The sequence below is a fragment of the Erinaceus europaeus genome, chromosome 3, assembly GCF_950295315.1.
Source record: "Erinaceus europaeus chromosome 3, mEriEur2.1, whole genome shotgun sequence".
Classification (NCBI taxonomy): domain Eukaryota; kingdom Metazoa; phylum Chordata; class Mammalia; order Eulipotyphla; family Erinaceidae; genus Erinaceus; species Erinaceus europaeus.
In genome coordinates this window covers 125,137,689-125,164,572 of record NC_080164.1, presented here as the reverse complement: position 1 = coordinate 125,164,572, position 26,884 = coordinate 125,137,689, and the positions used below count along the sequence as shown (strand labels likewise).

Genomic DNA, 26,884 nt, shown 5'->3' with positions numbered 1-26,884 from the left:
GCACAAGGACTGGCATAAAGATCCCGGTTCGAACCCTGGCTCCCCACCTGCAGGGGAGTCGCTTCACAGGCGGTGAAGCAGGTCTGCAGGTGTCTATCTTTCTCTCCTCCTCTCTGTCTTCCCCTCCTCTCTCCATTTCTCTCTGTCCTATCCAACAACAATAATAACTACAACAATAAAACAACAAGGGCAACAAAAGGGAATAAAAAAATTTTTAAAAAAAAAAAAAAAAAAAAAAAAAATCAATGGCTATTATTATTATTTACCAGAGCACTTTATGATGGTGCTGGGATTAAACCTGGGACCTTTATGATGGTGCTGGGATTAAACCTGGGATCTTACCACCTCAGGCATGAAAATCTACCTTTCTTTCCTTCTTTCTTTCTTTCTTTCCCTCCTTCCTTTCTTCTCTTCTTCCCTCCCTCCATTCCTCCTTTCTTTCTCTCTTCCTTTCTCTTTTCTTCCCTTCCTTCCTTCCTTCCTTTCTTTCTTTCTTTCTTTCTTTCTTTCTTTCTTTCTTTCTTTCTTTCTTTCTTTCTTTCTTTTTCGCCTCCAGGGTTATCGCCTGGGCTTAGTACCTGCACTACGAATACACTGCTCCTGGAGGCTATTTTTCCCATTTTGTTGCCCTTGTTGTAGCTGTTATTGTTATTGTTATCATAGCTGTTGTTGCTGTTGGATAGGACAGAGAGAAATCAAGAGAGATGGGGAAGAGAAAGACACCTGCAGACCTGCTTCAATGCTTGCGAAGTGACCCCCAGCAGGTGGGGAACTGGAGGCTTGAACTAGGATCCTTATGCCCATCCCTGCGCTTTGCACCATGTGCACTTAACCCGCTGTGCTACTGCCCAGCTCCTCCTTTCTTTTTTCTTCTTTTTAATTTAATTTTTTATTTATAAAAAGGAAACATTGACCAAACCATAGGATAAGAGGGGTACAACTTCTCACAATTCCCACCACCAGAACTCTGTATCCCATCCCCTCCCCTAATAGCTTTCCTATTCTTTAACCCTCTGGGAATATGGACCCAAAGTCATTGTGGGATGCAGAAGGTGGAAGGTCTGGCTTCTGTAATTGTTTTCCCACTAAACATGGGCATTGATAGGTCGATCCATACTCCCAGCCTGTCTTTCTCTTTCCCTGGTGGGGAAGGACTCTGGGGAAGTAGAGCTCCAGGACACATGGTGGGGTTGTCTGTCCTGGGAAGTCTGGTTGCATCATTCTAGCATCTGGAACCTGGTGGTTGAAAAGAGAGTTAACATACAAAGCCAAACAAATTGTTGACCAATCATGGACCTAAAGGTTGGAATAGTGCAGATGAAGAGTTGGGGGGCCCTCCATTTTATAGATAGCTAGTAGGCATATTTTAGTTATATTCCAAAGGGCTTGTGGCTATACTAGTGTTTTTTTTTGTTTGTTTGTTTGTTGTTTTTTTTTTGCCTGAGCTTGAAATCTGATATGCAGGTGGATCCTAATTATTTTCTGGGGAGATGATGTCATGGCTGCAAGAAGGACCAGAAAGCTGGATCAGGGAAGAGAGTAGCTCTCAAATATGGGAAAGGTGTATAAATATTGTTGACTGTAAACACCATCGATTTAATGTGATCTGGGGCCCATATTCAGCTTAGGAGCCTATGTGACCTCTGCATCTCTGTAGATCTGAGCTCACATTCTGTGGTTATAAGTAGGAACATTCCAAGCTGCCCCTATATCAGGACCCATTTTCCTCAGGTGTAGCATAGAGTATATTATCCAGCCTCCCTTCAGAGGATGGAACATTCTCTATCATTGTTGATCCAAGTTGAGGGCAAGGTCCTATGGGGGCCCACAAAGGGGTCTATTGTGTTGTTCCTGATAGGAATGACTGATAACAATGGAGAGTGTAATTTGTTCGAGGTCTAGGCACATCATGTCTCTTGGGCATCTCAGGACTCCCCAAATAGGGCCCCAGCTGATGGGGTGGCCTGACAGTGACTAAATAGTCATCATTAAAGTATGCCAGTCTCTTGCCTTATTCAGCTTTTGCAGTCCTTGCTTTGAGGAGGTTAGCTTTGGAGTGAGTGAGAGAACTGTAATAGGAAGTAGGTGAGGAAGATATCTAAGTAGACACTATTTCATTATGAACTTTATACTGACTCACTACAAACTATTTTTGCTTTCAGGTATATATTTTGCCCTAATTTATGGATACATGTGAACATATGCTCTATCTTATGGGACCTGGTCTATATCTAGGTTTTGGGATTTTGTTAGGAAGTGAACCTCCTGGAATGGAATTAGAGAATACTTTGAAAGGAAAAGTCTCAGCCAAGTAATGAGGGTGAAGGGTTGACATTCCATGCCTGACGTCTCTGGACACACTCTGAAGTGAAGCATGCTGAGATGGTACTCATTGTGTTTATTAGGTTGGGATTGGCGGATGCAATATCATTTGATATGCATTGAGGGAAGCATGCAGAAAAGTGAGCCCCACCCTAGAGGTTCCAGGACTGGGGAAATATAGGCTCTATAGAGGAATCAGGAGGAACCTGCTGTCTTAGGGTTTAAGAAGACAATAGATAGTTATTACTTTAATCACATTATTTGGCGATTGGGTTAACTTTGAAATATCCCTGTGTTAGGATTTGCTGTATTATACACAACATCACCATAATTTATGTTCTTTGACGTTATTTGCATATAGCTGTGCCACTGGTTACTTCTGTTCTCCCTGGTCGAAGCTTTTAAGAGAGTCAACATATCAAAGACTCAACCTATGAGTATGGGATGATCCCACTCATAAACAGAAGTTGAGAAAGAAGAATAGAAAGGGAAACTCAAAGCAGGATTTGACTGAATTTGGAGTAGGGCACCAAAGTAAAAACCCTGGGTTAAGGGTGAGAGTGGATGTTCAGCTTCACAGGGCGGGGGTGAGGGGACATGGGACACAGTCTTTTGGTGGTGGGAATGGTGTTTATGTACACTCCTATCAATTTGTAGTCACATAAATTACTATTTAATTGGTATGAGAGGGGAAAATTGATTGAATGTCTCAAACTTTTAAAATCACAGACTGAGTCTTTTTTATCCTTTCTTTTTTCTAACTTTATTTTATTTGATAGAATAGAGGGGAATTGAAAGGAAAAGTGGATAGAGAGGAAGAGAGAGATAAACACACATAGAGACAGAGACAGAGAGACACTTGCAGCACTGCTTCACCACTTGTGAAGCTTTTCTTCTACAGATGGGGACAGGGGAGGGGGAGAAGGGGCTTGAACCTGGGTCCTTGTAGCATGTGCACTTAACCAGGTGTGCCACTTCCTGTCCCCTGAGAGTTTCTATAACCATTATGCTGTCTCCTCAGCCCTGACCTATAAGTTCTATAAAGAGTCTTTCCTTAATAGAAATTAGTGGATGCAGTACTAAGTTTAATTTCCTTCAATTTCTGGATGAAAGATTAGATTCTGTAATGATTTTTGCTCTGTCTTTGAATAAAATATTATTGTTGGGAGTTGCAGCAGGTTAAGTGCAGGTGGTGCAAAGCGCAAGGACCCATGTAAGGAACCCAGTTCCGGCTCCCTACCTGCAGGGGAGTCGCTTCACAAGTGGTGAAGTAGGTCTGCAGGTGTCTTTCTCTCCCTCCCTCTGTCTTCCCCTCCTCTCTCCATTTCGCTCTGTCCTATCCAACAACAACGACATCAACAACAACAATAATAACTACAACAATAAAACAACAAGGGCAATAAAAGGGAATAAATAAATATTATAAAAATCTAAAAAAAATATTTTTGCTGGCATCTTTTGTTGTCACTGAGTTTTGCTGCTCCAAGTGGTCTATTTTCAGAGAGAGGCATTGGGAGAAAGAGGAAAGACACCACAGCACCAAGGCTTCTTCCACTATAGTAGGGGCTAGACTCAAACCTGGATGGTGTGTGTACACTTCAAAGTAGGTGAGCACTACCCAGTGAGCTGTTTTACTGATCTGAATAAAGTATTATCATATACATCTCATATATGTTTTGTCATTCTTTGAATATGTAAATCTAGTAAGTTTAAAATCAATATTGTAAAACTTGCACATAGTTTTAACTATTTTACAGCTGTTTTGACCTAAATACTTATTCTATTAAAATAGGGTGCTATATCCCAAAAGAAAGAAACTCATAAGCTCACTATAGGACTCTTGCTGACTCTTGGAGGCAAAGTGGCATAATTCACAGACTGAGACTCAAAGCATTGAAGAATCTTAGTGGCTTAATCCTGTCATTTATGTGTGTGTGTGTGTGTGTGTGTGTGTGTGTGTGTGTGTGTGTGTGTGTGTGTGTGCTGTTATATGTACATAGTCTCAATGATCATTGTTTTGAAAACATGGGAAAGAACATGGAATTATATAATCCTCAAGCAGATTGAGAAAATAGCAAATTCAAAAAGGCAAATAATTGAAGTGCCTGATACTGTTTTTTACTGTTTTCTTCAGACTCATCTAACTATAAAGTAACAGAAGTAGGAAAGATTATGAACATAATTGAAATTATAATTCTTATTAATAAACAGTGTTCTTAGGAATACACTATCATGTATTAATGGTAAATAACAAGACAAAAGCACATAAAAATGAGATTTTATTGGGAAAGCAAAAACCAAACTAAGAGATGTGACATATATAAGATGAAACATTCAAAATTAAGGTGGATAGCAGCAACTATATGTTGAAAAACCTAGCAAGTGACATAAGACTTGTCTGAAGGACCAAGATATTGATTCCTATCTTCTAACATATCCTCTTGTCAGAATTTACAGATTGCTATGGAAAGAGAAACTCACAACAGCCAAGTAACTCACTTGTCAACAATTTAATAAATATGAGGAAGAGGTTTGAAGTAATTGGATCAAATTGTTTCTGTATTAATTTTTTTTTAGATTTTGTATTATTCTAGCCCAACAATTCTATAAATTTTATAATATGACTGTAATAATTACCGAAGGGAGCAAGACTTGCTTACCTAGGAGCTAATTTATTTGTGTTAACTATTCTGATGATATTAGGTTACTAGTGAAAAGAACCTACTTCAAGCAAATAAGAAAAGGAGGGAACACTCAAAGGCAGATGTCCATTTGCCTGAACTAAACTATAATCATCTTCCTGAACTAAAAGCCTTGGAAGGCATAGGTATGTTTATATTTTTATATTTTTTCAGCCCTTTTATTCATTTTATTTAAAATGTACGTTCAAAACGATATTAAATGTAGGACTTCATTTTAACTTACTATTGACTGTGACAGTAAGTATTGAGAGACAGATACAGAGTAAGAGAAATCAACAAAAACATCTAATTTTTAAAACTATGTTTATGGTTATTTTTAATCTAGCTCGAAATTCCAGGCTGACAAGGAAAGAGAACAAAAATCTTTCAGAATCTCGAATTCCTTCTCTGGCCACGCCGAGTGTTGCTTTGCATCAGGTACTAAGATAATATGTGTAGGTTACATGGAATTTGGGTCTCTTATACTTTAGAGGAGTTTTTTTTTTTTTTTTTTGCCTCCAGGGTTATTGCAGGGGCTCGGTGCCTGCACTATGAGTCCACTGCTCCTGGAGACTATTTTTTCCCTTTTGTTGCCCTTGTTGTTTATCGTTGCTGTTCTTATTATTGTTATTGCTGTCAATGTTGTTGGATAGAACAGAGAGAAGTTGAGAGAGGAAGGGAAGACAGAGAGGGGGAGAGAAAGACTTCCTTCACCGCCTGTGAGGAGACCCCCTGCCTGGGGCTCAAACCAGATCCTTAGGCCAGTCCTTGAGCCAGTCAGTACACACCAGGAGTACACACCTCTTTATGGTTGGGTGTTATGGAGTCCTTGGGGTATAACCCCAAGAGAGGAATTACTGGATCATCTGGAAGGTCCATGTCTAGCCTTGTGAGAGTTCTCCAGACTGCTCTCCACAGAGGCTGGACCAATTTACATTCCCACCAGCAATGCAAAAGGGTTCCTCTGTCCCCACAGCCTCTCCAGCATGAGTCCTTGAGCCAGTCCTTGTGCTTTGCACCATGTGCATTTAACCCGCTGCACTACTGCCAGGCCCCACCATAAGTTCTTTTCTTGGTCCTGCTATTGGAGTGGATATCCTGGTTGAGAGGAAAGAAGTTTGGTTCTAGCATTGTGACTTAAGTTACTAAGGCTCTTTAATTAATCAATTAATTAATTAATTAATCAGTCAATAAATCAATTAATTAAGAAGATAGGAGGAAAGAGAGAGAAAGAACTAGACAGCATTGTGGTACATTTATTGCCAGGGATTGAACTCAGGACTTCATGTTTGAGAGTCCGGTGCTTTATCCTCTGTGCCACCGCCTGGACCAGCTAAGGTTCTTTAATAATCCTTTTGAGGTAAGTTGAGAGGCAGCTGTGTACATCTGAGAGAAAGCTCAGGTCAAGTTTGGGTTCACCATAATCTGTGAGTCCACTGGAAGTCTAATATACCCTAGTAACTACGAATTGAAGCTCCATCTTAGAATTTGCTTTCAAGGTGACTAGATTGCTACAAATAGAACAATATTTTTGAAGCCAACAAATTGCAGAGGCAGTTGTAGTTAAAGTGGTAGTGAGCAAAAGGTTTACTGACTTCTGTTTCTTTGCCTTATCTCTTGTCAACAATTTCTGTATCAATATAATCAAAATTTAACGAATTCCCATTGTGTAAAGATCTATCACTCATAAAATTAACATTTCAGTAGATACTTTATTTAGAGTCTCAGTAAGTGCTGTTTTTATCATATATATATATATATATATATATAATATATTTATTTATTTATTTTTTAACTAGACCCCTGCTCTGCTCTAGCTTATGATGGTGCATGGGATTGAACCTGGCACCTGAGAGTCTCAGCCATGCATGAGAGTCTCTTTGCATAACCATTATGCTATCCACCTCTGCTCCCCCCCTTTTTTTTTTTAGATTTTAAACAGTGTAATTTTTGTGAGAGTACTTTTGTTCAAAAACAGGGTTGACATAACCAAATTCAGTATTAAGCAGTGAATGAGACTTTTATTATCCTCACATTTTTTTAAAAGTATTTTAATTTATTTATTATTGGATAGAGACAAATTGAGAGGCGAAAGGGAGAAAGACAGAGACACCTGCTCCCCTGCTTCGCCACTCATGAAGCTTTCCCCCTGCGGTAGGGACCAGGGGCTTGAACCTGGGTCCTTGGGCACACTGTAATGTGTGTACTTAACCAGGTGTGCCACCGCTGGGCCCCTATCTTCACACTTTTTCAGTATTTTTATTTGTTGTTCTGAACTAACCATTTTATACATTGGTTCTGCATTTTACTCTTAGTTTACTTGTTCAATTTCCAGTTGTATTAGAAATACAGTAAAGGAGAAATCAGGTAGCAAAGCCCGTAAGTTAACCACCAAAATAACGTGGATTTATGTGAGGAAACTCTGAATGGAAAGAAAAACCACAGGTGATTGAAAAGACCACTGACAGAGATGTTAATATGCCCTATACTCTTTATGTAAGGGATCCTTTTTCTGGTTTCATGGGTTATAAAGGTGAGGATGCATTCAGACTTTCAGTTCCTGTCACCTCAGTACTCCAAGGCAAGGGGCTGACCTCTGGACAAAGCTCTAAGAGTGAAAAAACAAAATTGGCATGTACCCCCATGTGAGAGACCACTCTCCAAATTTTGACCTCTTTACTCAATCCTCAGTTATTTTTGTTTTGTTTTTGTAAGAACTTTTGGGTTTTTTTTTTTTTTTTCTAGGGTTGTACTGCATCTACCCTGCCCTAGTACATCAAAGTTATCTTTTAACATATATAAATAGAGGTCAAATAATTACTTCATCTTCTTCTATGTAAGTAGATAGTTTATTCTTGGGGGTCGGGTGGTGGCACACCTGGTTGAGCGCACAGGTTCTAGTGCGCAAGGATCTGGGTTCGAGCCCCCGGTCCCCACCTGCAGGGGGAAGGCTTCGCAAGTGGTGAAGCAGGGCTGCAGGTGTCTCTCTGTCTTTCTCCCGCTCTCTATTTCCCTTTTCCCTCTCAGTTTCTGGCTGTCTCTATCCAATAAATAAAGATAATTAAAAAAAAAAAGTAGATAGCTTATTCTAGCCATCTGGTACTCCAACAACTAGAATTGGAATTTGGGGGAAGTGGGGCCCTTCTAATTATTCAAAAGACATAAAATTTGATTATTAATTTATAGGTATCAAGATCTCCCTTGTCAGAGGATTCTGAGGCTGATTTGCCTCGAATGGAACACCAGCACTGAGGGTCATTTTGATTCTAAATTGGGTAGGTTTGATTTCTCATACTTAAAGCTGTGAACTATTTCATGCAAACTATTTTTAAGGTATATTTATTTATGAAAAAGAGAGAGAATGAGAGAGAGAGCCAAAGATAAAATTCAGGACCTTTTCCTTGAAGGTCCAACTGTGTTACTTCCCAGGAAACTGTTTTATAGTCTGCTAGATTCTGTAGTGTTAACATTTTCCAGTGATTCCATAAGAAGTACTGATAAGACACAGAATTTTACCTGTAAAAACAGAAGTAGGTGGTCCAGGAATTGGTTCAATGGATAAAGCATTGGATTCTCAGGCATGAGGTCCCCAGTTCAATCCCTGGCAGCACATGTACCAGAGTGATGTCTGGTTCTTTCCCTCTCTCCTCCTATCTTTCTCACTAATAAATAAATAAAACATTAAAAAAAAAAAAAAACAGAAGTAGCATTCTTCTCTGGCATGAAATTTCTCTTTTCACATAACTTTTTTTTTTTTTTTTAACAGCGTACTGCTCAGCTCTGACTTGCGATGGTACCTGAGATTGAACCTAGAGCCTCAGTCATTAAAGTCTTTTTGCATAACTATTATGCCATCTCCCCAACCTAGAACTTAATCTCTTGTTCTTAAACTAATATATTGTACTGGATATGGTCATGTAAATTTAGGATAAGTATCTCTGAAGGATATGTACTTTAAAAAAATGTTTTTATTATCTCTATTGGATAGAGACAGCTAGAAATCAAGAGGGAAGGGGAAAATAGGGAGAGACACAGAGACACCTGCAGCACTGCTTCACCACTTGCAAAGCTTTCCCCCTGCAGGTGGGGACTGGGGGCTTGAACCTAGGTCCTTGTGCATTGTAACATGTATGCTCAACCAGGTGTGTCACCACCTGGACCTGGATATGTACTTTCTTAATCATTTGCTCTATGAGGCTTGTAATGCAAGAAACATTAAATGATTGCTTGTTAATATCTTTACCAATAAGATAACCAGTTTCTTTTCCTTTCTTTCTTTCTTTCTTTCTTTTCTCTTTTTTTTAAAAAAAATTTATTTATAATGGAGGAGAGAGAAGACCAGAGGATTACACTCTGGCACATGAAATGCTGGTGATCAAAGTAGTGGCCTTATTCTTGAGAGTCTAATGCTGTATTCACTGTACCTCCTCTAGAGCCATAAAAGTTTGACTGTTCCTAAAATCTACCTTACTAGTACTAAAAAAAATGTCATACATTTTTGAGTGATAATTCATATGCAATCTCAGGAAAGCCATTCAATATTTATCATTAAATGTAATGTGATGATAAATTGAGAGGGCAGGGGGAGATAGAGAGGAAAAAAGAAAGCATTGTTTCACCGCTTGCAAAGCTTTCACCCTGCAGGTTGGGACCAAGGGCTTGAACCTGGGTCCTTATGCATTGTAACATGAATGCTCAACCAGGTGTGCCACCACCTGGTCCCTCTACAAGACATTCTGAATCTCTGTATCAAGTGAAAATTTACTGCAAAGCAGACAAAACAAGATTCAATCCTTTATTTGCACATACCTTTTCCTAGATCTTGGAAGAAGTCTTTTTACAATCTATTCATTTCAGTTTGTTCATTTGAATTATGAGCAGTTAACTCACAAAACTATATAAGGTGTAGACTACAAAATTTGGATCCATTTTGTCAAAATTAATGGTTATTTATATAAAAGGTGATGGTGTTTTACAAGTGATTTTTTTTGGTGGCTATTGTCCTAGTGCTGTTTATAAAATGTAGTTTTATATATATATTAACTAAGGTTTTTCTTAAGCTACATACTACCCATCAATAAAACAGTTATCTCCCTTTATCTGAGCTTTCTCTTTCTCTTTCCACAATTTCAGTTAATTATTGTATATTAAATTAGTCTGTATATTTTGAGAGACCTCATTTGTATAACTTTTATTATAGGACATTATTATAAATTTTCTAGTTTGTTGTTATTGTTGTTAGTCTCTGAGTATTCTACATTTACCAATTAAACTTAATCACAGGTATGTATGCATAGGAAAAAGCATAGATGATATAAGGTTGGGCTCTTGTGGCTTCAGGCATCCACTGGAAAATGAGGGGCTTGGAATATTTCTCTTTCAGATAAAGGGAGAATACTACTTATAGAATATAAGAAAACAAGCAAAATAAAATCAGTGTCCAGAAAAACTTTATGTAAAATAAATGGTTGCTATATCCCTAGGTGCTTTTAGATTTGGCCTAAGCACTTGAGATGACATCCTCTTGCAACAGAAGTGCTGATATCCTAGGAGAGATTTGTGATTTTCATCATTTACTTCTGAACTGCCTGCATTTTCTGAGAAAGGCCTGGCAAAAGAAGAAAAATTAGACTTTCAAATGTTTCAAAGGAAGACTGAACAAGTACCCCTCCTCAATTGTTATCCATTACCTGTCAAGTCCACTGATAGTCTTTTAAGACATGAAAGTATAGTGATAAGGTTCTTTGTTATATGAATGTGTATTTACTATTAGTAGATTGTGCATTAAAGTTAGGTAAGATTCAAGTTAGTGAAAAAAAAGGTGTGTGGGGAGAAAAACATAGAAAGTGATACTTTTCATGTATTTTGTGTTATCTGTATAAATGTATACATTTATTTAAAAATGGGCTTGGTGGAGATAGGTGATAAAAACTAGAATCAGTTGAAGAAAATGAAAAAAACTAGAATCAGAGAAAGAAAATGTTTCATTCACTCTAACTTAACTATGAAACACATTTTAAAACTTTTCTTGTTTCTAGGTATGAAGAAGATGTATAGCTTCTGTGGTTAGGTGTATATCTTTGGTTTCTGTGATTGTCTTTGATATTGCATCAGTGTATAGTGAGAATCTGGCCTTGCTGATGACCTTCTGAGAACCATATTAATGCAAAAGAAATGTTGTATTTCAAATGACTTATTATGACTCCGGCATTGGATAGTCCTTGGTATTCTAAGATCCTGGTGCTATTTACTGTTCCTTTGGTGAAGATAAAAGTGGTAAAGGAGAAACATGTAATTACATCTTGAAGGTGAGCACTGTGCCTATTACTGGAAAATAAAAATGAAGAGATGAAAAGCAGGTTTACCAGTTGACCTGAACTAATTTATCTGGGTCAATGGCTGTAAAGCTCTCCAAATAGAAGGCTTGGAGAAGACATGATCATATTATGGACTTTAATCATGTTCATTGGTAGTTTGAGAGTTATATGAGACTGGACTTAAGAGATATTTCTGTCTCCAAGTTTCTTTAAGTAGTTAGACCTCCTCCCAAACTTTTCATTGTGGCGCAAACACATTTTCCTGCAGCCTACCCATCTTTTCTAGTGCACTGGCTTTGACACTTATAGATGTGTGAATTAAAATGATTTGGCTCCAGGTTTTTGGTTTCTGGGTTTTTAGTCATGATATGCATGTGTTGTTTTAGTGATGGTTGTTAAAGGAACTGGAATTTGTGTGGGTTTGCTTTTTTACTTTTGCTTTAAGCAACTAACAGTGTATTGTGTTTCCCAAAAGTCACTGACTAGAACTTAGTTCAAGGATTTAACTTTAAACTTTTTTTCTCTGCTGCTTTGAGGATCTTAATATTGAGAGTCTAACCTTAAGACAATTGAGCTTCACAAGGAATAGGATATTAGAGAAAAGGCAGAACAAGAGGTTCCACTGTAGAAGTCTACAGGTTGTTAAATTAAAATTTTGTCTTGACTTTGAAGCTCTGTCTTTAGCCTTTGACCAGATGTTTGATTACATTGGTATAGCTGATATGAATAAAATTAATGTATAAATATTAAAAGGCTTCATATTTAAATATTAGTATTTTTTTGTTTTGAAAAAGTATTGCCAACAGACACTACAGAATGAATAGTAGGCTTAAAAGCAAAGTAAAATGGCTCTCAGCTAACGTTAATATTACTCTTATTTAAAAGTAAAATGTCAGTGTCTGATAGCCTACTTTCTCATTTCTATATTTGCTCCTAGGATTGTTTGCCTATTAAAAAATTTTGTGAACTTTAGAATTAAGCAACTAAAAATCAATTACTATAAGTCTAAATTGAAACTTGAGGATCATATCTAGTTAGAATTTTGGCAGGATTACTTAAAAATTTTTTTTTACAAATTGTGACTATAAATACCGAACCAAACTAATCTTTTTTTTTTCAATCTAAGTTTGTTTTGTCTCCTTATGAAGATACGGCTTACCCACATACTAACAGAAAATATGTGTATGCATTGGTGAGAATAAATGGGCTTGGTGTGTGTATGTATGTTTGAAAAGGAATAAAATATTGATGAATACCATAGATGGTTTTTATTTACAGTTATTTAAGACACTATAAATGATGAATACAAGATTGCCTGACATAACTTGCACAAATAAGTTTAGAATTACTGTTGAATGTAAAACATTAATTCCCCAATAAAGAAATTAAAAAAAAAAGAATAATATGTTAATTATTTTTTGGAAACTTTGGCAAGTCAGTGATTCAAACCAAGAGAACCACAGTTCAAAAACATTACAGCCCAGATAATGGTTCAGTGTTGAGTGCAGGATTTGCATGCTTCAGGTTCTGAGTTTAGTCTCTAGCACTACACATGTTGGAGTGATGTTCTGGTTTTCTCTCACGGTCTCTTGTTAATAAATCTTAAAATAAAACCTATGTCAAGATATATATTAAATTATCAAGTCAGTGATTAAAAAAATGTTGAAGGAGCCAGCCGGTGGCACTCATGATGCTTCCTCCTAAGCAGGTGGGGACCAGAGGCGGTCCCCTTCCTTCACTACCTTAGTATCCCCTGTGGTGTACTGGGGTAACTTAGGTCACATGCAAGGGAAACTAGGCACCCTTCCAGGTGAGCTATGTCACCAACTCTCCCCCATGTTATTTATAGTAAAAAAAAAAAAATCTTACATTTTTAACTGAATGTGTGATACAGGTAACTAATTCAATGTATACTCAAGGGTGAGAAATGATTTTGCCTAGAGGAAATTTGAAAAAAAAAAAAAAAGTCCCTCACTAGGAAACATCAAGCAACTACTTTCTTTCTTCCTTCCTTTCTCTTTCTTTCTTTCTTTCTTTTTCTTTTTTCCTTTCTTTCTTCCTCCCTTTCTTTTTCTTTTCTTTATTGAGGGGGATTAATGGTTTACAGTCAAAAGTAAAATACAGTAGTTTGTACATGTGTAACATTTCTCAGTTTTCCACATAACAATCTAACCCTCCCCTGTCAAGTCCTCCACTGCCATCATGTCCCAGGACCTGAACACCCTCATCCCCACCCCAGAGTCCTTTACTCTGGTGTAATATACCAACTCTGCTCCAAGCTCTGATTTGTGTTTTCCCTCCTGTTTATTTTTCAACTTCTTTTATTTTTATTTTTTTAAAGATTTTATTTATTTATTAATGAGAAAGATAGGATGAGAGAGAAAGAACCCGCCATCACTCTGGTACATGTGCTGCTGGGGATTGAACTCAGGACCTCATGCTTGAGAGTCCAACACTTTATCCACTGTGCTAACTCCTGGACCACTTATTTTCAACTTCTGTCTGTGAGTGGGATCATCCCATATTCATCCAGAAATCTGCTTTCTATAATTGATGCAGTGACTAGTGCATTAAAGTTATTAAACTGTCTTTAGTCTGTCCTAATTTCTGTGAGGTTTACATATCACCTAGAAGGCTTCAGTAGCCATATCTCAGAGTGGCTAAGTTTGTGTTCCAAATGAACTAGGAAGTGGCACAATGGATAAAGCACTAACCTGTCAGGTGTGAGATTCTGAGTTTGATTCCTGGCATCACAATGGTGCTCTCGTTCTTTATCTCTCTTTCTTTCACTCTCATGAATAATAAATCAAAATAAGTTTGAGTTGCAAATGCTATTTTTAATTTTTATTTTCTTTTCACCGGAACAATGCTCAACTTTGGGTTATGGTGGTTCAAGGTATTGGATCTGGGGCCTTGTCTCAGTCTAGAAGTTTTTTTTGTTTGTTTGTTTAAATTTTATTTATTTTCCCTTTTGTTGCCCTTGTTGTCTTTTTATTGTTGTTGTAGTTATTGTTGTTATTGATGTCATCATTGTTAGATAAGACAGAGAGAAATGGAGAGAGGAGGGGAAGACAAAGAGGAGGAGAGAAAGATAGACACCTGCAAACCTTCACCACTTGTGAAGTGACTCCCCTGCAGGTGGGGTGCTGGGGGCTCGAACCGGGATCCTCACGCTGGTCCTTGTGCTTTGTGCCACCTGCACTTAACCTACTGCGCTACCGCCCGACTCCCTGATAGAAGTTCTTTGTTCCTTTTTAAAAATATATATTTTATTTATCTGGCTTGGGAAAAGTTTGTGGATGTTTATTTATTTAGAAAGATAGGTGAAGAGAAAGAGCCAGATATCACTCAGGAACATGTGCTACCAGGGACTGAACTCAGGACCTCATACTTGAGAGTTCAATGGTTTACCCACTGTGTCACCTCCTTGACCACGAAAGTTTTTTTTTTTTTAATTTTATTTAATTTGATAGGACAGAGAGAAGTTGTGAAGGAAGGGGGGGTAGAGACAGGGACAGAGAGGCAGAGACACCTGCAACACTGCTTCAGCACTTGTAAAAATTTCCTTCTGCAGGTGGGGACTGGGGGCTCAAAATTGAGTCTTTGTTCATGGAAATGTGTTTATTTAACCAGGTGCACTTGGCCCTGCAGGGAAGTCTTTTTGCATAAATATTATGCCATCTCCCTTGCCCTCAAATGCTATTTAAAAACATTTATTTACTTGTTTATAGATAAGAGATCAGAGTACCACTCAGTGGTGCCAAGGTTTGAGCCTGGGCCATCATATAAGCCAGGAAGGTGCTCCACCAGCTGAGTCTCACTCCTGCCACATGGAAGTTTCAGAATTAGAAGTTGTATCAAAGTCAGGTTGACTGGGGTCAATTGGAGGCTCAGTGAGCTCACAAAATACCTAGATGAGCAGAAAGCAGTGAGCTGTAAAGGAGGCTTCTGGCACAGCAGATGAGATTCAGACTTTCCATTTTCACACTTATTCAAAGTTGGCCTTTGTCCAATTATGGCCCACTAGCCAACAGAGTCAAACAGAGAACAAGTTTACTATAAAATATAGAGTCTTTTAGTGAGAATTTCAAATACAGGTTTTAGTTAAGCCTGTAATTTTAAAATGAGTGAAAGAAAGGGTTTAGTTTAGGGTTTTTTGTTCTTCCTTTTTTAATATATTTTTATTTTTTTTATATTTATTGATTTTCCCTTTTGTTGCCCCCTTTTTTATTGTTGTAATTGTTATTGTTATTGATGTAGTCATTATTATACAGAACAGAGAGAAATGGAGAGAGGAAGGGAAGACAGGGGGAGAGAAAGATAGACACCTACAGATCTGCTTCACCGCCTGTGAAGCAACTCCCCTGCAGGTGGGGAGCCGGGGACTGGAACTGGGGTCCTTATGCTGGTCTTTGCTCTTTGCACCATGTGCGCTTAACCCACTGTGCTACCGCCCAACTCCCTATTCTTCCTTTTAATTTTTCAATGTAGCAAGAAAGTATAACATGATGATTTTATCTCCCCATTCTCCAGGCAACATTCTTAGTATTCTTGTCTTTATGTTACTTTTTTCTTCTTGGTAGAAGCAGCAGTAGCAATTTTGACATGTAGTTCTTAGGAACAACATTTGTAAACCACTGACCACATGTATAAACCCAAAGTTTGCATGTCACTGGCAAGATGAATAGCACAAACAGATGCAGTATTTATAGAGTAGCCAAAGAAATAACAATGAATGTGATCTGTGGGGTTTTGTTGATTATATTGCACCCTCAGAATCTGAGGTTCTTACAGTTGAGTGAATTTATGTCCATAGATTTCTAGAGTTATGAAAAAATATATGTAATCTAATATGACTTTCGAACCTGGAACCATGTTGACAGTTTTGGGGAAGTATATAATTTAGGCTAATATTTATCTGATGATGAGAAACAGTGAGATACTTTTCAAACTAATATGCACTGTTGCTTAAAAGTTAACTTTAAAGTAAATTTATGTATCACAACTAAGATAGTTTGGGGGTTAGTTTGTTCAGTTTCTGATATTTTTTAAATGCTGTAGACTACCCATAACCTTGTTTTTATTTAATCTTTATAATTCATTTTAAAGTTCACTTTGTAGATGACCATGCTCTTTAAATTCTCCAAAGATTATAAAAAGTTGTCATGGCATTTTCATTTGTTCTCGAATGTATCAGTTTATTGAGATATTCTTCGTTGTAATTTAGAGATTCTTCTGACATCTCACTATGAATAGGAACTACTGGAACTATCCATTTTAGGATTTTTATTTGTATAAGCACTATGGGATCATGAAAAGTGAGGCAGGAGAATAATGTCACTGTCCTTACTATGCAAACATGAGTATCTTAGAAACCACTGTTGACAGGGAGAATGACTTCTAGTCAGTGGGATTTAAGATGCTTAGCCTTCAAATCCAGTATCTTTAGTTTGGAAAGAGAAATCATTTTTATAGTCTTTTCTGAGGCATCCTTTTGTTTGGTTTCAGTATGTTTGGTGCTTCTCTTTTCTCTCAGCTTTCCTCGGATGAGCTTGCACTCTGGAAATTTCTTCTGGAGATATAGCCATAACGACGAGAGAAATAACGTTGTGGTCCAAAAAATGGATGAAACTGAAAACGGTGGTTGCACCTCGGTGGGAAGAAAGGTCTATTTGGCAATCTAACAGGGATCCTGGGTAATTTTGGTGGAAAAAATCGAATAGGACACCTAGGTGTCCTTGTAATAGATTGAACCCTTGTCGCTGGGCTCCTGGTTGTTGGTGGAGGGGTGAGTGTAAAGATTCGGCAGTCTGTGGGGTCTACATTATTCTGTGAGCCTCCAGGAAGAGTCACTGCTGCTTGTTGTCCTATGATGAGAAAAACACAAATCAGGAAGGCAAATCTGATAACAGCAGTTCAAGGGACACATTTAGGGGAATCAAGAGGGAAAGATTGGAAAAGAGAACAGAAGCATGTTTGAAAGAACTGCCAAGATAAGTAATATGAGACACAAATGTCTCAGCAATTCCATTCTGGGGATTTTATTCAAGAGAAACCATCACATGCTTACAAAAAGATGATTTCAAGAAAGTTCATTGGCCTGGGAGGTCAGAGGCTAGTGTTAGACTTTAAAGCTTGAAGGTTCTGAGTGTGATCCCTGGAATTGCATGTGCCAGAGTGATGCCCTTTCTCTCTCTCTCTCTCTCTCTCTCTCTCTCTCTCTCTCTCTCTCTCCTCTCTCCTCTCTCTCTCTCTCTCCCCCTCTGTCATGTCAATTCATGTTAACAAATAATTTTTTCTAAAGGAATTGTGGATTGGAGCTCCAGTGGCACAATCGGTTAGTGCGCAGTACTTATACAGGAGTTGTGGATTAAAGGTTTTCTTGATCAGGGTTCAAAGGTATAACAGGGCAAGTTATAAAGTTTGAAAACTATTAAAAGTATCTGATTGAGATCTGGGAGGTGGTACAATGGATAAAGTATCAAAGTCTCAAGTTTGAGGTACTGAGTTCAATCCCTGGCAAAGTAAATCTCTCTCTCTCTCCCCCCCCTCCCCTTCTCTTTCCCCCTTTCTCTATCACATTACTCAAATCTTAAAAAGAATATCCAGGGGGGTCGGGCGGTGGCGCAGTGGGTTAAGCGCATGTGGCGCAAAGTGCAGGGACCGGCGTAAGGATCCTGGTTCGAGCCCCCGGCTCCCCACCTGCAGGGGAGTCGCTTCACAGGCGGTGAAGCAGGTCTGCAGGTGTCTATCTTTCTCTCCCCTTCTCTGTCTTCCCCTCCCCTCTCCATTTCTCTCTGTCCTATCCAACAACGAATTGCGTCAACAAGGGCAATAATAATAACCACAACGAAGCTACAACAAGGGCAACTAAAGGGGGGAAAAATAATGACCTCCAGGAGCGGTGGATTCATGGTGCAGGCACCGAGCCCAGCAATAACCCTGGAAGAGGAAAAAAAAAAAAAAGAATATCCAGGGGAGTCGGGCGGTGGCGCAGTGGGTTAAGCGCACGTGGCGCAAAGCACAGGGACCGGCGTAGGAATCCCGGTTTGAGCCCCCGGCTCCCCACCTGCAGGGGAGTCCCTTCACGGGCGGTGAAGCAGGTCTGCAGGTGTCTATCTTTCTCTCCCCTCTGTCTTCCCCTCCTCTCTCCATTTCTCTCTGTCCTATCCAACAACAAAGCAACGTCAACAATGGCAGTAATAACCGCAACGAGGCTGCAACAACTAGGGCAACAAAAAGGGAAAAAAATGGCCTCCAGGAGCGGTGGATTCATGGTGCAGGCACCGAGCCCAGCAATAACCCTGGAGGGAAAAAAAAAAAATCCAGAACAGCCTTATTCATAATATCCTATATCTGAATACAATTCAAGTGCCCGTCAACAAGAGAATGCATAAACTGTATGTATTCATACTATGAAACACTACTCAGCAACGAAAGGGAAGAACCACTAATACAACATGAATGAATGCCATGATTTTATTTTAAGCCAAAGATATTACACACAAGAGTGAATACTGTAAGATTTTATATATGTGAAGCTTAAGAACAAACAAAATAATATCTGCAGTGAAAAAAAGATACAAAAGTAAAAAGCTAATCAGTTTAGGCTTAGACTAATGAGTTTAGGTTCTGTTTTATAGACAAATTTGGGGTGTTTATATCATGAACTGGGTAGTTGTTGCCTGAATCTGGAGATAAACACACATAACACATTGATACTTATATTTGCATATACACATGTACACACATGTGTAGACAATATGTAGCTTTAAGACTTGTACATTTTATTATGTGTAAATTTTAAGTAGATAAAGAAAATTCAGATAAGGGAGTCAGGCGGTAGCGCAGCGGGTTAAGCGCAGGTGGCACAAAGCGCAAGAACCGGCTAAAGGATCCCAGTTCGAGCCCCTGGCTCCCCACCTGCAGGGAAGTTGCTTCACAGGCGGTGAAGCAGGTCTGCAGGTGTCTTTTTCTCTCCCCTTTCTCTGTCTTCCCCTCCTCTCTCCATTTCTCTCTGTCCTAATAACAATGACATCGATAACAACAACAATAACTACAACAATAAAACAATAAGGGCAACAAAAAGGAATAAATAAAAAAATATTTAAAAAAAAGAAAATTCAGATAAAAGGAAAACTTAGTTAATGTTAAGATAATGAAAACAACTGTTTTATTGGACTGAGAGACAGCATAAAGATTATACAAAGAGACTTTGACTCCTGAGGTACCAAATGTCCCAGGTTCAATCCCCAGCACTACCTACCATAAACCAGAGCTGAGCAGTACTCTAGCCTCTCCATGTATGTATCTTTCTTTCTGTATCTCTCTCATTTAAAAAAAAAAAAAAAGAAGAAGAAAAAGTGGTCTGGGAGGAGGCGCAGTGGGTAAAGCATTGGATTCTCAACCATGAAGTCCTGAGTTCAATCCCCGGCAGCACATGCACCTCATAATGATCCTGGATCCATGGTCCCAGAGGGTTAAAGAATAGGAAAGTTTTCAAGGGAGGGGATGGGATAGGGAGTTCTGGTGGTGGGAATTTTGTGGAAATGTACCCCTCTTTTCCTATGGTCTTGTCAATATTTCCGTTTTATAAATAATTTAAAAGAAAGTGCCTGCAGCAGTGACATTGCAGTTTCTTGGTTGTATTAAATATACTTATTGTCAATCTCTATTCATAGCCCTTACTAGATATTCTCTTTTTTTGAAATGTTTATTTTCCCATTTGTTGCCCTTGTTGTTTTATTGTTGTAGTTATTGATGTCATCATTGTTGGATAGGACAGAGAGAAATGGAGAGAGGAGGGGAAGACAGAGGGGGGAGAGAAAGACAGACACCCGCAGACCTGCTTCACCGCTTGTGAAGCAACTTCCCTGCAGGTGGGGAGCCAGGGACTCAAACTGGGATCCTTACGTGGATCCTTGCGTTTTGCGCCGTGTGCACTTAACCCACTACACTACAGCCCGACCCCCAAAAGATTCTCTTTTACCCACAACTCCTGGAATGTTCAGCTTCACACACATTTGACTGACTAATTAGAGCCAGGTGGCAGCACATCTGCTAAAGCATACATATTGCAGTGTGTTAGGACCCATGTTCAAGAAGCTTCCTGCAGGGAGGAAGTTTCATGAGTGATGAAGCAGTACTGGAAGTGTCTTTCTGTTTTCCTATTTTCCCCTTTGCTCTAAACTTCTTTATGTGTCTATCCAAAATAAACCACACACATGAATTTAATTCAAAGGAGACGATTAATGGATGATGTCAGTGGAAGGCATAGGGAGGAGGACTGGAGTGTTAGGTTTTAGCTACTTTTCTCATAGAGTTGTAAAGTAGAGACAAGAGAGGAAAGAGACAAGAGACCAAAAGGTCTCATGAAGATTCATGAAAATATCCTTATGACAGTCACTTCCAGCATTGCGTATGTATATGTCTGTGTGTTCAAGATCAAAGGTTGAGTGCACACATTATAGTGCTCAAGGACCTGGGTTCAAGCCCTCAGTTGCCTCTTGCATGGGACAAACTTCATTATCAATGAAAGAGTGCTACAGGTATCTCTCCCTCTCTCTCTTATCTCTTCTTTCCCTTTCATATTCTCTGTCTCTATCTAAAAGAGATTTTTAAAAAAGGATATATATTCAAACTCAGGACCTTCTATTTGCAAAGGATGTCCTCTATCACTGAGCTACCTCCCTGGCCTCCTCAGCTTGTCTTAAAGAAGCTTGAGTGTTTGCTTCTTGAATGAAATATTGGCCCTGTGTACTAGTAACAGTGCCAGGAGAACAGGACCTCCATGGAGACAGGGATTGGTAGCTCTGTTGGCCACTGCTCTGTCCGTTGTACCTTGACTAAGTCTTGGTTGGGAGTGGTGCTCCACACACAGTTGATTAAGCAAATAGCCAGGCGGATAGATGTTTAATGTTTCCCTCTGGATATTTTCTCCCTTTGTGGAGCTCAGTGAGTGTTTAATTCAATTCCCAGAAAATGAGTAATGATTACTCACATATAAGTTTTAATAAAAACAAAATACAGGGGCCAGGTGGTGGCACACCTGGTTGAGCGCACGTGTTACAGTGCGCAAGGACCTGGGTTCAAGCCCCCAGACCCCACCTGCAGGGGAAAGGCTTTACAAGTGGTGAAGCAGTGCTGCAGGTGTCTCTCTATTATCTCTCCCCCCATCTCCCCCTTACTCTCAATTTCTGGCTGTCTCTTTCCAATAAATAAATAAAGATAAAAATATTTTTAAAAGAAGACAAATTATTGCTTGGAATTTGGATATAAATTTTAACTGGCTTTACTGTGTCTAGACATGAATAACATTTATAGAATATCAACAACTAGTACTTTCTTTTTGAAAGTAGGGGTGAGAAGACCTTTTTTCATAATTACCTGTAGTCTGTGGTTTCTGGGGGCAGACAATAGCTGGTTTGTAATGAGCTGTACTGATATGTACATACTTGAGTATAAATATGTTATTCCTCCTTTACAAGGTATATAGGGTACTAGAAGAATTCTTGTGTGCTATCAGAGTTGAACAAGAAAAAAATGTAAGTCCTGTGATTAATTTACAATACCTTTAATTCAGTTCATTTTGCTGATGCAGAGTGCTTTCCCATTTTGGTCAAATCTCTAATGTTACAGGTAGAAAATTTGAAATATAGAAAATGTTACATGGTTCTATTTTGTTTATTTATTTTTGCCAGAGCACTACTCAGTTCTGGCTTATGGCGGTATGGGAGACTGAATCTGGGACTTTGGAGCCTCAGGCATGAGAATCTTTTTGCATAACCATTATGCTATCTACACCTGCCCTTATTTTAAATATATATGTAATCAAATAGATAGAGAATGGGAAAGCTATCGGGGGAGGGGGTGGGATATGGAGATTGGGTGGTGGGAATTGTGTGGAGTTGTACCCCTCCTACCCTATGGTTTTGTTAATTAATCCTTTCTTTAATAAAAAAAAATTTTAAAAAAAATAAATATATATGTAATCAATGTACTGCTTATCGTGGTGCTGGGGACTGAACATGGGACCTTAGAGCCTCAGGCATGAAAAATATTTGCATATCTATTATGCTATCTCCCCAGCCCCACAGTTCTACAGTAAACACCTAATCTTGTCCTCAGGGTACAAGTTAGGAGGCAGGAGCTGTGACAAACGCAGAGAAAACACAGACACAGGGCCTGGGAAGTAGACCCACACTGCAGATAATGTAGATCTGTAATAGCAAGCAGAATGCTGGAAATGGGTAAGCGCTTGAGTGAGGCACTATTAAAATGCCCAATGAAGTCAGAGAGAGATAAAGAGAGATTGAGAGAATTTCTGAGAATTTGTGTGTCTTGGGGATTGAGAGAAGGCTCATCTATTAGAACACACACTTTACCTTATGCAAGGACCTGGTTTAAGCCCCAGCCACCACCTGGGAGCACCCCACAAAAGAGGAAGTTTCACAAGCATTGAATCATTGCTGTGGTGTCTCTCTTTTTCTCTGTCTCCCCCTCTCACTCACTCTCCATTTGGAAAAAAAAAATTGTTTATTGTGGGTGGTGGAATCATGCAGGTATGAAGCCCTATAAAAACCCTACTGGCAAAACAAACAAACAAATAATTCTGTGTCTTAAGAAAGCCTCTGTTCATGAAGGCAAGAGCATAGTCACATCTGAGTGTTGTGAATTGAAACAGAATTATATTGCAATATCAGCTGCAAGCCTGAGTTGTGGGCGTCAGGAGAGCCAGGAGGGTGTTGGGTCACTGCACAGGGCCCATTAGCTCCAGCAGGCAGGGCTAATGAGCCATGAAGGGCAGTAGGGCTGCTGGATGGGTGGAACTGCAATGGAAGGACTGGGCTATCTACCTGAGGGACTGTGGGGCAAGAGTGAGCCAAATTCAGAAATCAAATCACATTTAAAATTTTTTATTTTTATTTTTTATTGATAAAAAGGAAACATTGACAAAACCATAGGATAAGAGGTGTACAACTTCGCACAATTCCCACCACCAGACCTCCATATTCAAATCACATTTTAATTGGTGTTCTTCTTTCCTTTTCTTTCTTCTTTTAATTTTAAGATGTGAATAAATGTCTACTTGATCACTTCATAACTTGCTTAGATACATATAAACAAAGTTTTCTCAAGTGTGATCAAGGTGTCAGGTGGTGGCTGATTGTGGATTTTGGGGGGCTTCTTTCAGATACAAACTTTAGCAGGTGATGTTCAGTCTTTTCTGTGGGGAAGGAGGGAGCCAGTTTTCTGTAATCTGGGGCCCCTTGCTCTGTGATCTCTGGGGCTGATCTCAGGTAGAGGATGGACCTGGTGGTGTCTTAGGAGTTTACCATCAGTTTCTATGTCTCTGTCCCTCTTTGGATATATATGCTATTTATTTTTATTTATTTGTTATTTATTTATTTATTTATTTTTACCAGAGCACTGCTCAGCTCTGGCTTATGTTGGTGTAGGGGATTGAACCAGGACTTTGGAGTCTCAGGGAAAAAGTCTGTTTGCATAATCATTATGCTCTCTCTCCTACTCCACCACTCATGTTGTTCTACAGAAATGGGAGCGAGGCATGTGCTACAGCTTGGATAAACTTCTGCAAAGTCCTTGGGACATGTGTTAGGGTTGTAGAATTCAGCCTGACTTCTGGTTCTCTCATCCTGAAACCATCTATCTTACTGGAACTAAGATAAACTGTATGGAAAGAGTTCAACCCAGGCCCCCCAGGTCCTCATCCTTCTGCTCTTCCTTTCTCCTCCTTTTTCTATCATTCACTTCCTTTCTCCAGAAATTTACAAACCGGTTTTATGGCTCAGGCCACCGTGTGTGTGTGTGTGTGTGTGTGTGTGTGTGTGTGTGTGTGTGTGTGTGAAGGAACTTTTCTTGTATGATAGCTCTTGGTCCTCACAGTCCCTATCTTAACAAATCCAATCTTAATAAGCATTATTCATACTGTCACTTCATAGATGAGAAGATTGGTGTCAAAGAGGTGATTTCTGTCTCCAGTCACAGCAACTTGGGTTTCAGATCATAACATTTGGACTTTTTTTTTTTTTCTAAGCACATAGTGGTGGGGGAGATAGGATACTAGCTCTGCAAAAGACTTTCATGTCTGAGGCCCCAGAGACCCCAAGTTCAATAATCCCTCATACCATCATAAACCAGAGGTAAGTGGTGCTCATATAAAACAGAAAAGAGAAAAGGAAAAGAAAAGAAGACTCTAAGCACATGTGTAGGGGCCAGACAGTGGCCCACCTGGTTGAGTGCACACATGACAGTACGCAAGGACCCAGATTCAAACTCTTGGTCCCCACCTGGAGTGGGTAAGCTTCACAGGTGGTGAGACAGGGCTGCAGGTATCTATCTGTCTCTCCTCTAAATTTCTCTCTGTCTATATTCTAATAAATAAAATATTTAAAAAATACATAAGCACATGTATAGGCTTGAATATTTATTTGGAAATAAACAGTTTCATTTTGTGATTTTTTTTTAAGCTAAAGATAAAGTAATACAAAGAAATCATTATTAGGGAGGAGGGTAGATAGCATAATGGTTATGCAAACAGACTCTCATTCCTGAGGCTCCAAAGTCTCAGGTTCAAACTCCCACACCACCATAAACCAGAGCTGAACAGTGCTCTAGTTAGATAGAAAGAAAGAAAGAGAGAAGGAAAGAAAGGAAGGAAGAAAGAAAGAAAGGAAGAAAAAAATCACTATTATAGAATACATACACAAAATAAAAGGTGGGGCTGGGTGGTGGCACACCTAGTTACAATGTTACAATGTGCAAGGACACAGGTTTGAGCCCCCAGTCCCCACCTGCAGGGGGAAAGCTTTGCGAGTGGTGCAGTGCTGCAGGTGTCTCTCTGTCTCTCTCCCTCTCTCCCACCTCCTTCCCTCTGATTTCTGATTGTCTCTATCCAATAAAGATAATAAATTTTTTTTTAAAAAAGTGCATCTCCCCCCCAGTTCAATCCCCAGCAGCACATGTACCAGAGTGATGTTTGATTCTTTATCTTCTTCATGAACTTAAAAAAAAACAACTAACTGAAAGTCTTGACAAGTCTACAATATTTTGCAAAAGGAATGATTATATCCCCTTATTTAATGAAATATAGGAAAAAATTAGTTATATCTTTTCACTACATTTGTTGGATCTTTAAGAATGTCACAGTACTGGCAAGATAGCTCAACTGGGAGGAAGGTGCCTGATTTGCCATGTGTAAGACCCATGTTTGAACCTGGTCCCCTGGGGGAAGCTTTAGTGCCATAGTACTAAAATCTCTCTGTGACTTTTTTTTTCAAATTTCTTTATTGGGGGATTAATGTTTTACAATCGACAGTAAATACAGTAGTTTGTACATGCATAACATTGCTCAGTTTTCCACATAATACAACCCCCATTAGGTCCTCTGCCTCTCTATGACTCTTACTTTTTAATCACACAGGCTGCTGGAATCCAGCATATTTTCAGCTTATGAACATGCATAATCATGGATTTAAAGTTTGCCTTTTCACACTGCATATTATTAGTAAGTTAATTAATGATTAACGAATGAACAGCCTTACCTTCTGCCACTGTTACCAGCAGCCAGCAAAGTAGCAGCCAGCAGGGGAAGCAGAGTCTGTGAGCCATGGCTTTTGCCCTCAGACTCACTGCCCTGGACCAACTTCCATTTAAAGGGGATGGGTGAGTCACCGGCAGCCTGAGGTAATTTACATTTGTATAGTGGATCACAGCCCCCAGACCCTGCGGTCTGGAGAAACCAGCAAGGAAATACCAGACAGTAGTTATCAGCTAGAAGCTTCTTGTAATGACAGCAAACCTTATTCATCTCTCCTTGGAGTGGGGCTGAAGACTGCTATGCCCTCTCACTCTTTTAGTTCCCTTAAATCACCCAAGTTAGCATCTCCTTCTCTCTCTTCTCATTCTCTCTCTCATTCTTTCTCTCTTTTTGTATCTCCCTCTCTGAGAAAGAATCTGCCCAGTATTTTCAATATTACTTCCTTCTGTGTAGTCTACATGTTGAATAACCCAAACAGAATGGAGAAGACATTATTTTATGGTTTCTTGACCTAACAGTAGGGAACTTCTCCCTTCTCTTTGTTCAGGAGTTCCAGGCAATAGAGAGAAAATGATCTTCTCTGGTGGCCCTGCATGGTCCCTGTTTAAGTAAACACAGACATTTGGGGGAGATTAGCACAGCTAATTGTCCTGTCTGACTGACATGAGAGAGGGAAAGGACCCCTGTGTACCTGGATTCCTGAGATCCCTTTCCTGAGACGAGAAATGCTGGAGGAATGGGCAGGCAGGACCCCAGGTGAGGAGGAGGGTGAATTTGGAGTTATAAAGAACCAAATCCACTCTTGCTTCTGTTTTTCACTAGCTGGATAATGATGGGTAATATTTGCTGAAGTCTTAAGTACCTCATCTATAAAGCTGGACTGCAGTCTTTCCCCCAGAGGACTGCTGTAATGAATAAGAGATAATTGATATAAAGTTTCAACCACAGTGACTGACTTATGAAAGGGAGGTGTTGTGGTGGTAATTAAATTACAGTGACTCCAA

General features: G+C 39.2%; 2 protein-coding genes across 4 annotated transcripts in view; one reads left to right on the top strand and one right to left on the bottom strand.

The window, feature by feature from the left end:
- The window catches only part of CDKL2 (cyclin dependent kinase like 2), a 49,571-nt gene extending 36,993 nt beyond the window's left edge, over window positions 1-12,578 (top strand). For all 3 annotated transcript variants that reach the window (XM_060187878.1, XM_060187877.1, XM_007519810.3), the window contains 4 exons: window positions 5,026-5,149; window positions 5,350-5,441; window positions 8,190-8,278; window positions 10,487-12,578. In XM_060187878.1, coding sequence (XP_060043861.1) covers window positions 5,026-5,149; window positions 5,350-5,441; window positions 8,190-8,255 — 282 coding nt within the window. In that variant the 3' untranslated portion in view covers window positions 8,256-8,278; window positions 10,487-12,578. The remainder of the gene's footprint in view (window positions 1-5,025; window positions 5,150-5,349; window positions 5,442-8,189; window positions 8,279-10,486) is intronic.
- A 3,680-nt stretch (window positions 12,579-16,258) lies between these two features.
- ODAPH (odontogenesis associated phosphoprotein) lies at window positions 16,259-26,306 on the bottom strand. Its single transcript, XM_007519845.2, has 2 exons — window positions 25,885-26,306; window positions 16,259-17,187 (listed from the first exon to the last, which is right to left on the bottom strand). The coding sequence occupies exons 1-2, from the start codon at window positions 25,949-25,951 to the stop codon at window positions 16,853-16,855; spliced, it is 402 nt and encodes a 133-aa protein (XP_007519907.1). The 5' UTR covers window positions 25,952-26,306; the 3' UTR covers window positions 16,259-16,852.
- Window positions 26,307-26,884: the final 578 nt, after the last annotated feature.

Excerpts from the sequence above, each read along its gene's own strand:
- ODAPH (XM_007519845.2), bottom strand. The coding sequence starts at position 25,951 with ATGGCTCACAGACTCTGCTTCCCCTGCTGGCTGCTACTTTGCTGGCTG. Across the intron at positions 17,188-25,884 it reads GCTGGTAACAGTGGCAGAAG|GACAACAAGCAGCAGTGACT; the intron begins GTAAGGCTGTTC and ends TTCTCATCATAG.